At 34.7% G+C, this 13,122-nt stretch overlaps 1 protein-coding gene across 7 annotated transcripts in view; it reads left to right on the top strand.

Annotated features, from left to right (window-relative positions):
• The first annotated feature begins 1,818 nt into the window (after nucleotides 1-1,818).
• Nucleotides 1,819-13,122, top strand: part of LOC118266218 (circadian locomoter output cycles protein kaput) — a 16,220-nt gene continuing 4,916 nt past the window's right edge. The window contains exons 1-13 of one of the 7 annotated variants that reach the window (XM_050704407.1): nucleotides 1,819-1,937; nucleotides 2,288-2,440; nucleotides 2,618-2,766; nucleotides 4,019-4,200; nucleotides 4,379-4,496; nucleotides 6,845-6,940; nucleotides 7,730-7,793; nucleotides 7,917-8,155; nucleotides 8,288-8,435; nucleotides 11,090-11,276; nucleotides 11,949-12,125; nucleotides 12,205-12,384; nucleotides 12,577-12,699. In XM_050704407.1, the coding sequence (XP_050560364.1) occupies nucleotides 1,900-1,937; nucleotides 2,288-2,440; nucleotides 2,618-2,766; nucleotides 4,019-4,200; nucleotides 4,379-4,496; nucleotides 6,845-6,940; nucleotides 7,730-7,793; nucleotides 7,917-8,155; nucleotides 8,288-8,435; nucleotides 11,090-11,276; nucleotides 11,949-12,125; nucleotides 12,205-12,384; nucleotides 12,577-12,699 (1,854 nt within the window). In that variant the 5' untranslated portion in view covers nucleotides 1,819-1,899. Of the gene's footprint in view, nucleotides 2,059-2,287; nucleotides 2,441-2,617; nucleotides 2,767-4,018; nucleotides 4,201-4,378; nucleotides 4,497-6,844; nucleotides 6,941-7,729; nucleotides 7,794-7,916; nucleotides 8,156-8,287; nucleotides 8,436-11,089; nucleotides 11,283-11,948; nucleotides 12,126-12,204; nucleotides 12,385-12,576; nucleotides 12,700-13,122 lie in introns of all 7 variants that reach the window. The other 6 variants (XM_050704408.1, XM_035579637.2, XM_035579629.2 and 3 more) reach the window with 6 other exon arrangements.

The raw sequence follows: 13,122 nt of genomic DNA, 5'->3' as shown, positions 1-13,122 counted from the left end.
ACCACTAAAACTTAGCGACCTCACAAACCATCAGAATTCCTCCAGATCATCATACAACCTAAAAAAGGGGATTCCCAACCTTTTTTTTGTTGAGGCTCCCAGGATCATGAATAATATTTTCATGGCCCCCTTTACTCTTTCAATAAATACGCACATTATTTACAAGCGGTTTTATTTTAATTGTATGAAAGATTTTGATAATAGAGTCTGTCTAAAAAGTCAGTTCACATTACGATGCCATGGTTGTTTTAGTAGAAATTAAAAAATATATACTTCTAATTATAATTTATTTTAGATTTTTGTGAGATTGCATAATTATGTATTTTGTATAAATGCTTCAAAAAGAACTTTGGAACTGGATGCATCTACGGTGCATTCCTTCTTTTTGATCAGGCGGCAATCCTTTCTGTTTCATAGTTGTTAGGTGATTTTCAAATCGGTACCCCAAATGACATTTTTGATCAGGCGGCAATCCTTTCTGTTTCATAGTTGTTAGGTGATTTTCAAATCGGTACCCCAAATGACATTTTTGATCAGGCGGCAATCCTTTCTGTTTCATAGTTGTTAGGTGATTTTCAAATCGGTACCCCAAATGACATTTTTGATCAGGCGGCAATCCTTTCTGTTTCATAGTTGTTAGGTGATTTTCAAATCGGTACCCCAAATGACATTTCATTCATTTTTTTTTTGAATAAAATCATGAATAAATATCTACCTTCTGAGTAGGCAATATTATCTTGTCAACAAGTGTATCAATTATTTTTAACTAGAAATCATACTACGTACAGCATTTTATGAGTTAGGTTAGTTAATTTTCGGTTAGGTTAAATTCGTAACTTACCGCTAACTGGAACAATCTAGTCCGATAAAAAATCCCCTTCCCATTAAATCTAATATTTTCCCGCCGAAAGACATGTCTAAACCACCAGATCTAGTGGAAATTCCACTAAGATGGCAACACTGCACCGTGTGAACCACAGACAATGTAGTTAGTAATAATTCAGTGTTTACAACCCTGTGAAACTTTTAATTCAGATATACAGAATTATTACTGATTTATTATAAAAAAAATCTACTTAATGATATAAGAGTTGATGAATGAAGAAGTAAATTTTTACAGCAACTTCTATCTAATAGTAATCTTGATAACACATATTGTTGTCAAAAAATATTATTGACTAATTACCAATAGTCTAAATCGTTTTAAATCATATTTTTATATTTATTAATAATAAATTAATAAATATTGTGCTGAAGTGTGTAGGATGAAATTCTAGGATGTTATTGAGAAAAGCAAAAAAGAAATAGCTTTGGTTTATCTGTTCACCCCAATGACATAGAAAAATAAATAGATCTGAATTACCTACCAAAATAACATGCACACCTACAGTATTTTGTATTAGTACTAGTTAGCGGACCGACAGACGTTGTCCTGTCTGTTGTAATTTGAAATTTGTTGGATTCAATGTAAAACATTCCAAAATCAACAACTACTAATAAATTAAAAATTAATTAAAAAACCTTGTCCAGTGGACAAAATTGTGAATCTAAGCCATTCTCAGATCACCTTGAACACACACAAAAAATTTCACCAAAATCGGTTCAGTCGTTTAAGAGAAGTTTAGTGACATACACACTTACAGAAGAATGATATATATATAAGATTTTGACAAATATCGTTATTTTTGTTACTTTAGTTATTTTTCTTGTCTCTTTCTGCTTATATATACAAATAAATAAAGTTAAGTAAAAAAAATGTGCATTAATTTACCATTGAGAAAAAAATTAAATTCTGCTCATAGACAAAATTTGTCCATTCCATTTGATTCTTATATCAAAGGTTGTCCCCATGTCACAATCACAAATAGTCATATACACCATAAAAAATTACTGTTGTCTATGGCCGTTCGTGCAAGTGCGAATGCGAATCCATCAATGTACGTACAGTGAACTCACCTTGTTTTTTTGATAAGTTGCTCATTTTATCCAATAATTTCGTTAAAGCGTTCATTGTTAATGTGGTAACGTGCTAAGATATACAAAATATACTAATTTCGGGTGCGTAATGTGATGGGCATGAATCGTATTTGTATATAGTTTTATCCGACAACAAATCTGACGCATTGCTTGATACACAGTGGTCATTTTCCAATTACCTATTCACACAAACGCATCGTAACGCATTTGTTGTACCTATCTTGATGATACCAATCGGAAGATTGTGATGGTATTGATGGACGTTCGTGATTAATGTACAAAATAACTCAGAAGTATTATATGATTTCAGTCGGCACGCTACCGTATCGCCCACTGTGTCAGGTGGCTCATTTCACCATTGCGATGATAAGTACCTAAAGATTGATTGGACTTCAGTGTTGACTCCAAATATAAGTGCCAGCACCATGGACGACGACGGTGATGATAAGGACGATACAAAAAGGTATGTGTGTATTTCCATTGCAACTGAGTATACACATGAACCCTATCTTACATATTTGTCCGAATACTTAAAAAAAAAAACAAATAAATTGAAACAATAAAACTCAGAAAACATTTACATGTTTACTTAAACACAAATAAAATACCTTTCATTGGATTGATTTATTGTTTTGGATAGGAGGACTCGCAACTTGAGTGAGAAGAAGCGGAGAGACCAATTCAATATGCTGGTTAATGAGCTCAGTGCTATGGTCTCAACAAACAACAGGAAGATGGATAAATCAACAGTCCTCAAATCTACTATATCATTTTTGAAAAACCATAATGGTAAGTTAAATATAATATATTTTAAACTGGCGGATACCTAAGATTCCGTTATAACTATTAGTTAGTTGAAGTAATCGAAACAATGTAACCAAGAATTGTATTGTGAATCTGATTGAAAAAGAGTAACTTGGAGTTTCTTGCTCGTTCTTCTCCATAGGAATCTACACTTTGGAATGAGCAAATAGCTTCACTAGAGGACTGACTGACAGACAGACGTTATTAATCTTATTATATTTGCTTTGACGTTGAAAAATGCCTTCCTGGTCTATTTGAAATAAATTATTTTGACTTTGACTTTGAAAACTTGTACGATGTTTAGATGCCCGACAAAATATCCTAAAATACCTACATGATCATAAAAATCATATATCACACATTAAGTGTTACCCCATGACAATAAACATGATTTCCCACACGAAGTGTGTCTTCTAAAGATACTTAAGCAGTGAAAATTTGTGACACCTAATGAATTATTTCACTTTTTTGTAAATGGTTGTCCATATCTACTAGCAGATTGCATAAATTCTTTAAAATATCTTGGCATAGCCTTATAATGTGTATTTAAAACTGATGGCATGTATTAGATTTTAAATTGCTAAAGGAAATATATCAAGCTCAAAGGCAATCGCTTTTAACTTACTGTAATTCATCTGAGAGCAGATTTCTGAAAATTGGTGTGGAGTGGAGGTTACACAAAGAGTAGTATGTTATCTACAACTTTGACTAGGTCATAGACTATTTAATTTAACGAGATATTTAGATAAATTATGAAGTTATCAAACACTACATGAGCAGTGATCGAGCTTTGATGGCTACACTAGCACTATGCAGACTGACAACCAAAATAAAGAAAAATAATGTAAATAATTAAATATTTTTGCTCAATATTCAGTTATCAAATATATCATAAGGTTACAGGTGTGAAACTATTATATATAATTAATGCTAAATTCCATTTAAGATTATACTGGCAACAGATAAGTTAAGAGATCCTAGTTCTTATCTTATATTTACTTTAAACAATTACATCTCCATAAAATATCAAAAGGTTGTTAATGTGTTTTATATGGTAACAATTATTATGTTATTATATAAAGTTGCTGTAGCTTAAATAGGTAAAATAAAGCTGAAAAGTAAAGATGTACGAAGACTAGATGTAATAAAAGTGTCTGATAGACACACATAAGTTTGTGTCCAATAGATATTTGCATAAAACATTATCCAAAATGTTAAAATATTAACTTTGTTTTAGAAATAACTGTTCGATCAAGAGCTCATGATGTTCAAGAAGATTGGAAACCAGCATTCTTGTCAAATGAAGAGTTTACATATTTAGTATTGGAGGCATTGGAGGGCTTTGTAATGGTTTTCTCAGCTACTGGTCAAATCTACTATGTATCTGAAAGCATCACATCATTACTGGGCCACAACCCAGTAAGTTTCACTTTTATGTATTACTGTAGATATTTTGTACAACAATGTAGTATTTAGAAAATTAGGTCTAAATATTTCGTTTTATGAATTCTGTTATACTAAGGTATGTGGTTAGTGCAGTGTTTTTCATTGGATGTACTTCAAAGAATAAAGAATTAACCCATTCCTCTATTTGTAGGCTGATGTCGTGAACAAAAGCATATTTGATCTGGCTTGTGAAGATGATCGGCCAAGTTTGTACAACATGCTACAAAATCCTGGAAGTGCAACTGACCCAATGCATGCTGTCGGTAAAGGTATGTAAAATTATATTTAATATTTTTTTATAATTAATATAATGTTACCAACTTATTGATTATTGATAATAAATAAACAATGCTGGTGTACATTTACATTTTTAAATGACAGACTATTTTAATGAAACTGTAACCTATTCGTTTTTGCTGTGACTACTGTTTATAAATTTTATATACAAGTTGAAGTAGTTACCCAATTAGCAATTCTTTACTTTAAAATTTTATATCAAGCTGGTTACTTGTAGTGCAATGTAACTGTTCTATTGGGCAATCGTTAGATCATGCGTTATTTATAAATAAACGTGTGTAGAGATCTCATCTAAAGGTCTATCCTCACATATCTAGGTCGATGGCCGGGCGCGACCGGAAAGCTACTTGCTGACGATTTGAATCTTATTCACACATTGTTATGTCAGATATAGGTCTTACGCTCTATGTACGTTCGTGACTTATATGTCGGACATTGTCACATGCATTATATATTGAATTTCTTATTGCAAACAATTATGAAAAAAAGGCAAGCCCATGTGAACATATTGCTTTGCATACTATAACTGTATAATGTGTACCTTTGGCGAATTGCGATGGATATTATAAATGAAACAATGATGGTGTGTTCACAACCTTTGCAGTTTTAAATGCAACATATATTATGTTTATCATATTATAGTACAGTATAGTACTATAGTATATTACAGGGGTGGCCAACTTATATGTACTCGCGATCGACTTTTTTTCTAAAAGTTCCTCGCGATCAACTTTTTTTTCTAAAAGTTCCTCGCCATCGACCTTTTATACAAAATATTTATATGTACACATACTTTAGTACCAAAAATGTTGAAGTTTTTTCTTAATTTCTAGTCCGCGATCGATCAAAAATGCTCTCGGGATCGACCGGTCGATCGCGATCGACCTGTTGGCCACCCCTGGTATATTACATATAGTACTTATTATTAACACTACCATGTAAATACATCATTGTAAGAAATACAATATGGTGTTGGAATAAATATTGTTAGATTGCATGTCTTGTACTGTTGACCAATACTGAAAATGCTTTGCTATAATTTAAACATACAAATTATGATATCACCTTGAAAGGCAAAGAAAGATTTGCTTGCAATTAAAATTAAAATGCCAATTATTAGTTAATCAACTGATTTATTTTTTATAAATACAGCCATAGCAATTTGCAAAGCGAAAATAACTAAGCGAATGCCCATAAGCCTAGTACTTTAGTAATTTTATTCAAACAGTGCAACCTCCATATCAGTAGGCGCTATACATTTTGTATAGACCTATACTGTGATCTAGTGTAAAAAAAATGTAGTTTAAAATTAAACTAAGTTTTCATTAATAGTATAGAGCTGGCGATAATCACCTCTCCAAAACAAATACTAGTCAGTACTTTTAACGTAATGATTTTTACCTATGACGTAAACAGTATCGTCAGATGATACTGTCATACATAATTGTTTAGTAATATCTACTCAATGAATGTAATCCTACCCTGTATATTTCATTACTAAGAATTAGGTATGTTGACAGTTGACACCTATCGCATTGCAAGGAAAATTTTTGTGGAATTATATTATTATGTATTGATATTGATTAAATTATGTTGATTTTTTATCGGTTAATGAATGAATACACAAATGTAAAGAAATATATAGAAACCCTTTGCAAATGTTTACAATCGTAACTTCATTTTCTGATTATCCGATTATCGGATCCGATATTGGATATAAGGTCCGATACCGATATTATGTTGATGGTACTATCAGACGCCACTGGTCTGGCGATAAATTCGAATGCAGTAAAATTGAGGAGAAAGATGAAATACTATGATGCTAGACCTAAAATGAAAAAAAAAAATTGAATACATTGTTCCATTGTCTCTACCTAGCCCCATGGGAGATAGGCGTGAGGTCATATGTATGCATGCAATATATATATATATATATATATATTAATAAATAAAAAGAAATATCAATTAATGCATTGTTTTGTTTGTCTGCGAAATATCTGATCATCAATATTTTTATCGTAGTAATCATTTTGTTAATGAAATACTACAACATAAGTAGACGGTGAGAGCAAAATCGATATAGCCATTACGTATGAATTAATATGAAGTGTAATTGTTACAACTGCGACAGCTTTTCAATGTAAAATATAGCCCTGCAAATGCGAACTTCTTGCGACATTTTACTGTAGGACTGTTATAATGTTTCCCCGTAATTTGTTTTATAATGCCTCTGTTTATATAATCAAAAGATATAAGTGATTACCTCGATTCGTGAACTTCGCAAGGACGCGCACTGCAATCAAAATTTTCTTTGTTTTAGAAAACGAAATCCGCTTCCAGTGTCATCTGAAAAGGGGATCTTTGGATTTTAGAGATGAAACTACTTACGAACTTATACAATTCAATGGTCACTTCCGTAAGTATTACGTACTTAGTTAACTATTTAGTATAATATATAACAGGCTGTTTCTTTCAAAGAGTTCACCAGACGTTTATGTAACACCCAATACTTATGAAAACTGGAACTCATAATCACTGGAAAGCTCCAAAAACTTAACTTTTTACACAACTGAATATATTACACAACTGTTTGTTAGCCTCCCGCACCTCTGTTCAGATTCGCTCTAGATGCGTTTTCTCATGCATAATATTGAGATGAGGCTACGGGTAGAGGATAGAATTTCTTTTAATAGTGTGTGTTCTTTGGAAAATCCTCCTACTGTGTGGTATTAGTGTGATGTAATAATCCTCCTATTGTTTCGTACCTGTTTAAAAAAGGGTGCTAGATAGTGAAAAAGTGATGTGTTAGCTTTCCTCCTTCCTTTAATATTAAATTGTCAAATATGAGGCAGTTATGAAGTTTTTAGATCATTATCTGGCTGATTACAGCTAGCATTTTGATCTCAACGTGACCACTTTGGATCATGTGTTCTAAATGACATTCAAGGAGTGAAAGTCACGCGTTAAAATTTGCTTTTCCCTTAAACATAATTAAGAAAAACTTTTTTCCTGTTCTAGCACTTGGCTACTATTGATATTACAGTACCAAATGTTTTGTACATAAACATTACTTCTTTCGTTTGTTGAATTGTTCATCATCATCATCATCATCAGCCGAGAGACGTTCACTGCTGAACAAAGGCCTCCCCCTTCAAATAAGTTGAATTGTTAATAGTATTTTAATCCCCTAATTTATACATTTTAGGAACAAATATGGAGCCACTCGATAGTGATGATATGCCCGGTTACAATCCGGATCACGAGTCAAGGTAAATATTTTATTTTTCTCTTTGAGCTTTCCCAATGTCAATTAATGTTAAGTTTCGATAACAGTCAATAGATGGATTCGTAAGATTCCTATAAATAAAAATGTTGCTTTGTTGTGTGTCCAGGTTACTCTTCGTTTGCACGGGCCGGTTGTATACTCCTCAACTGATCCGCGATGTGTCGCTGGTAGACTCCAGTCGCAGCGAGTTCACTTCGCGACACAGTCTTGAATGGAAATTCCTGTTTCTCGACCACCGTGCACCGCCTATCATTGGTTATTTACCATTCGAAGTACTCGGCACCTCAGGCTACGATTACTATCACTTTGATGACTTAGAAAAAGTAGTCACATGTCATGAGGCTTGTACGTTTTATTTTTTATACCTCCATAAGTATAAAATATTGCTACGTAAATAAAAAAGAAATGCTATTTGTTATTTTATTTTGTTAAATAGTAAGATCGTTACAAATAGTAAGAACATTTTAATTATTGCAGTGATGCAAAAAGGTGAATTAACGTCGTGTTACTACCGGTTCTTAACAAAAGGGCAGCAGTGGATTTGGCTTCAAACTCGCTTCTATATCACGTATCACCAATGGAATTCTAAACCAGAGTTTGTAGTTTGCACTCATCGTGTCGTAAGGTATGTGTAAGTTTAGACATATTATATTCCTATACAGGGTGACTGGATCTGATACTGCCATTACAAATTCGCTAATAGAAGAAATAATTTGCTAATTATTATGAAACCTTACGTTCCATAGCTAAAGTTTATATATAGTGACGAGTCCTGATCCAGTCGGCTTGTATACGAGTATTCATATTGTAAAGCTCAATGCATTTTCAGTTTCAACTTAGTGCCCCTCTGATAGTGGTTTTATGGACTATTATCTACTGTTACACTTCGTTGACCATTTGGCGAGTAGTTACACAAAAGTTTAAAAATAAAAGCTTATTCTTTTACATTTATAAGTACACTTATTTTGAAAACCTTAAAGAAAACAAACAAAAATATAAAAATAAACCGCCATATTAATGTTTAGTAGAAGAAACATTATATATGACACGTGTTGTTGAATATGAAGCAACTTCTTGTTTAGATTTTCCCATGCATAATGCAAAGCGTTGTGAACAAGACGTCAAATCAATGAATTTTGATGCCCCTTTGTGGGCTATTTCGAACAATGATTCTAAATTGCTGTATAGGAAGTGATGGTACTGATAAAGGGATAAATTACGTTTTATGTTCGAATCTTTTAGCTTCAAAATATTGTTGGTAGATCGTTAAAAAAATACTTCAAATGTACGTGTTTTTCACAACAACCCGTTTTTTTAATCCTAAGAATTTATCGTAAACATACAACAGCCAAGCAACCTGCTGCTAAGGAAAATGTTCAATAGAAACAATGTATTCGGCTCTTGCGCGTGCTTAGATTTTGGTCTGCAAAGTATTTTGTATAGAGTTTCGCAATGGAAGTGAAGCCTCAGTTTTCTAACCTGTAGGTTTCGCTGTATTTCGCAACGAGGGGTTGTAATTCATTGCTCAATTCTTGTTAGTGTTTATTTTGCTTTCTGCAAAAAAACAGAGGTCTTAATACCCGATGGAGGTGGGTGTGCGCCTACACATTAGGTGTAGGCACACCATGTAAAGGATGTACATAGAAGTAGATAATTGTTTAATAAAATAAAACAAGATCATGGCACCAAATAAAAATGTTTGTGTGAAAACATCAAACGATCAAGCTTTTAAACACAACAGATCTTCGTCACTAAAACGTGTCATAAGTGCGTTTTGGAGGTTCTTTTTCTTTTTTTTTTGAGGGGGACAATCATCCAATGACTTTTCCCGCCTTGGACGCGGCGAGAGGGAGTGTCAGACTCTTACTGTTCCTACCACACAGTTCCTACTCCTGCTTTTCAAGCCGGAACTTCGGTAAACCTGCTAGGTAGTCCGCAACTGCACAACTTGATTCCTCCTAGTCCTTTCCATCATCGAACCACAAGACAATCGGCGAGGCGTCACCGTTTCATGGTGGATATCCCACCCACTCGCACGAAACGCTCACTTCAAGCTTCCTTGTGCGAACTGCTAGGGAGTGGAACTCCTTGCCGGTGTCTGTGTTTCCTGATGGGCACAACCTGGGTGTCTTCAAAGCCCGAGTGAATAGGTTGCTTATGGGCAGACGTGCTCCACCGTAGGCCGCATCATCACTTACAATCAGGCGAGATAGCGGCCAAACGTCGGCCAATTTAATATAAAAAAAAAAACTCTAGAGAGGGGTAGGTGTAGTAGGGGTGTGCCTAAAGTTAATATTCGACGCGTGCGAAGTTGCGGGTGCTAGCTAGTACGTACGTATTCAAATAAAAATAAGCAAAAAGGAACTACTTATATTATTTGTAATTAAACAAATAATTAAAAACGATATTTTGGTATGTAATGTAAATTATTATGATTAATTTTGGACATTGAATATTTGATTTACTACACATACACTGTAGTCACACTTTTTTTTTGTTTTATTTCTTTGGAAACGTTTTCCCTCACTAGGATTTTCTTCTGTGTCGAAGGTGCGTTTACAAACATACAATTTCACATGCACATGACACCCAGACCCCGAAACAACTCTGTGGATCACACTAAGAGTTGCTCCGTGCGGGAATCGACCCCGCTGCACATTCCACAGCAGCAAGTTGTTCAGCCACCGCGCTAACCGTGCAGTCATCACACTATTATTGATTTATGTATCTACATTTACATATTTTCCAATATTCCTCGTATAACCTACTTTTTATTATTCCTCCAGTTTAAGTTTGTATTGCGCCACTGCCCTTAGGTGTTTTCGCTTAACGCGCAGCAATCGATCACATTACCTGCATCGGATTGGACTTGTTCTAAGTTAAATAGAAACTTCGTACTTTACTGGGTTACTAAAGGTCATGGCACACATTAACGGCACGGCCGTTGGCTTTTTGTACGTGACGTCATGAAACATAACAAACGTTGGAACGGTTCGGTTACTGAGTGCCATGACTTGTACTAATTTCTTTTAATTGTAACGAAGTTAGAACAAACGACGGTATGAAATCAGTTCATTTTTCTGGTAAGTGGATTTTCTTCACTCTGCATTATGCTCGCGTGAGAGTCAAAGGTTTGCCAGCGAAATGAAATCCGCTATCAGCTGCGGCGGTCATTTTTTTATTTATTTTGCCAATTGCGACGTCATTAGTTGTTAATACGTTAAAATTTAATTTAAACAATAAGTTATTTGATTTGACCATTGTGTTATTTTGTTACAGTTACGCAGATATTGCGAAGAGCATGAAGCAAGAGGGTGCGGAAGCTGACACTGTGAGTGAGGCCGAAGTGAACCGAGGAGTGATGAAGGAAGCCCCGTCTGATGACGCCATGGTGTCGATGTCTCCGTCATACATGTCCGAAGCGAGCGACGCCTTCGGTAACTCGTCCTACCAACCCTTGTCTCAAGTCAGTGTAAGTGCATTTATTATAATCTCCGTATTTGTAACATAATTCTCGCAAGTTTATATGAACTATTTCAATAAAAATGAAACAATATTTAAATAATCACTAGGCTCAAACTTATGTCTCCGAGATAAAATTTCAAACAATTTCTTAATTCTTATAATAACGGCGGTGTAAACATTGCCAGAACATAGTATTTTTACATTTAAATAATATTTTAAGTTGGTAACAAATGAATGATATAACTTCTACGTACGTTGGCAAAACCTGCAAGTGCAAGGTATACTACATCCGCAAGTTTAGCATTAAATTCATTGACTCCTTGATAGCTTGTTCATCATTAATTAAGCTCGAATATACTTCATGACAACTTAATTTTCTACATATTTATTTTTATTTTATCCACAGGGTAGATATAGAGAACATTTTATTCGCTAAGATGTTTATATTTCCTTAAATATCTCACGGATACGAGAATGAGAAATGTGCGGAAAAATCGACTTTCTTGACTCGATCTTTTAAACCACTCAAACAATTTGGGTGTAATTCGGTATAATTTAAATTATAGTCTCAAAAAAGGACGTCGTAGCTATGTCAGTCTGTTTTATTTTGATAATTCGGTTTGCTGAATAGAAATTTAACAATAAATTAAACAAAAATCTTGTGTATTTGCAGCCGGCTTCGGTTAAGTCGGCATCGGCTGGCAGCACGACTGGAACTGTTGCTACCGCTGGTACAGCTGCGACCGCGGGCGCGTCATGGACCCGGGCTTCTCACGTACACTTCACTGGCTCGGACACAGGATCCTTGTCCGGCGAGTCCCGCTCGTCGCAGAGAAATTCCATGCGCGAGGTAATTCTCATTATTGTAGAAAGAAATTGCTTTAATTTTATGTGATTACATGTTTTCATAATATTTACTTAATGCCTAGAACTATACATTCCTGCAGACTCATAAGAGCACGGAAGCCGCCCCGGCCCCACAGCATGGCATAGGTGCGCAGTACTTAGACCCCGCGCCGTACGTGAGCGCGGTGGGGGTGCCCGGCGTGCTGCCGCTGTCCATTCCACCGCTACCGGTTATCGTATCTCCCGACCAAGCGCAGATGCAGGTGAGTTTCGTGAAGATCGCCATACTATCACAAATATTATACTTATCCTAATAATCTACCAGACCCAAATCAAGATTCAAGTAACGCATGAATTCAATACTTATGTGTATTGATTTTGCTTCGAGTCTTATTTTAAATAGTTAGGCTTCCCAATGCACCTTATTACTTGATACAAGTTAGTGGCTGTGGCAGGAGCAGTTGCAACGAAAACACGAGGAGTTGCAGCAAATGATAGTCAGGCAACAAGAGGAGCTTCGGCAGGTAAAGGAACAACTGTTGCTAGCCAGGCTTGGGATTCTGCAGCCCCTTATAAACGTGAGTATTGCAACAGTTTTATTTATTACTTCATGCAGTTCTATAATCTTCAACTTTCATGTTATATAATTTGTTATGTGAAACATTTGTGAGACAAGAATAGAAGTCAATTCAGCATTATTTCCAAAGTTCAAATTTCAATAATCTGTAAATTTTTCAACAATGAAGTGTCCAATACAAAGCAGTTTAAGATACTCGACACGTTTGTGAGGCAATATAACTTATCTTAACCACATATGTTATTGTAACATGTTAGATGATATTTATTTGTCTATATTGTTTTATCAGTCAGTAGTACACACAGTTTATTGTAGCTGTAAATGTTCTCTTTGATGAAATGTAAGATTCCTTTGTATCTGTGGAAGTAGTGGAACACACCATCAGTATGCCATTAAATAAATGCATGAACAGCAGTTTCAGTAA

The sequence above is a fragment of the Spodoptera frugiperda genome, chromosome 25, assembly GCF_023101765.2.
Source record: "Spodoptera frugiperda isolate SF20-4 chromosome 25, AGI-APGP_CSIRO_Sfru_2.0, whole genome shotgun sequence".
Classification (NCBI taxonomy): Eukaryota; Metazoa; Arthropoda; class Insecta; order Lepidoptera; family Noctuidae; genus Spodoptera; species Spodoptera frugiperda.
Note: the sequence above shows the minus strand (reverse complement) of the source record. Positions and strands in the feature narration are given on the sequence as shown.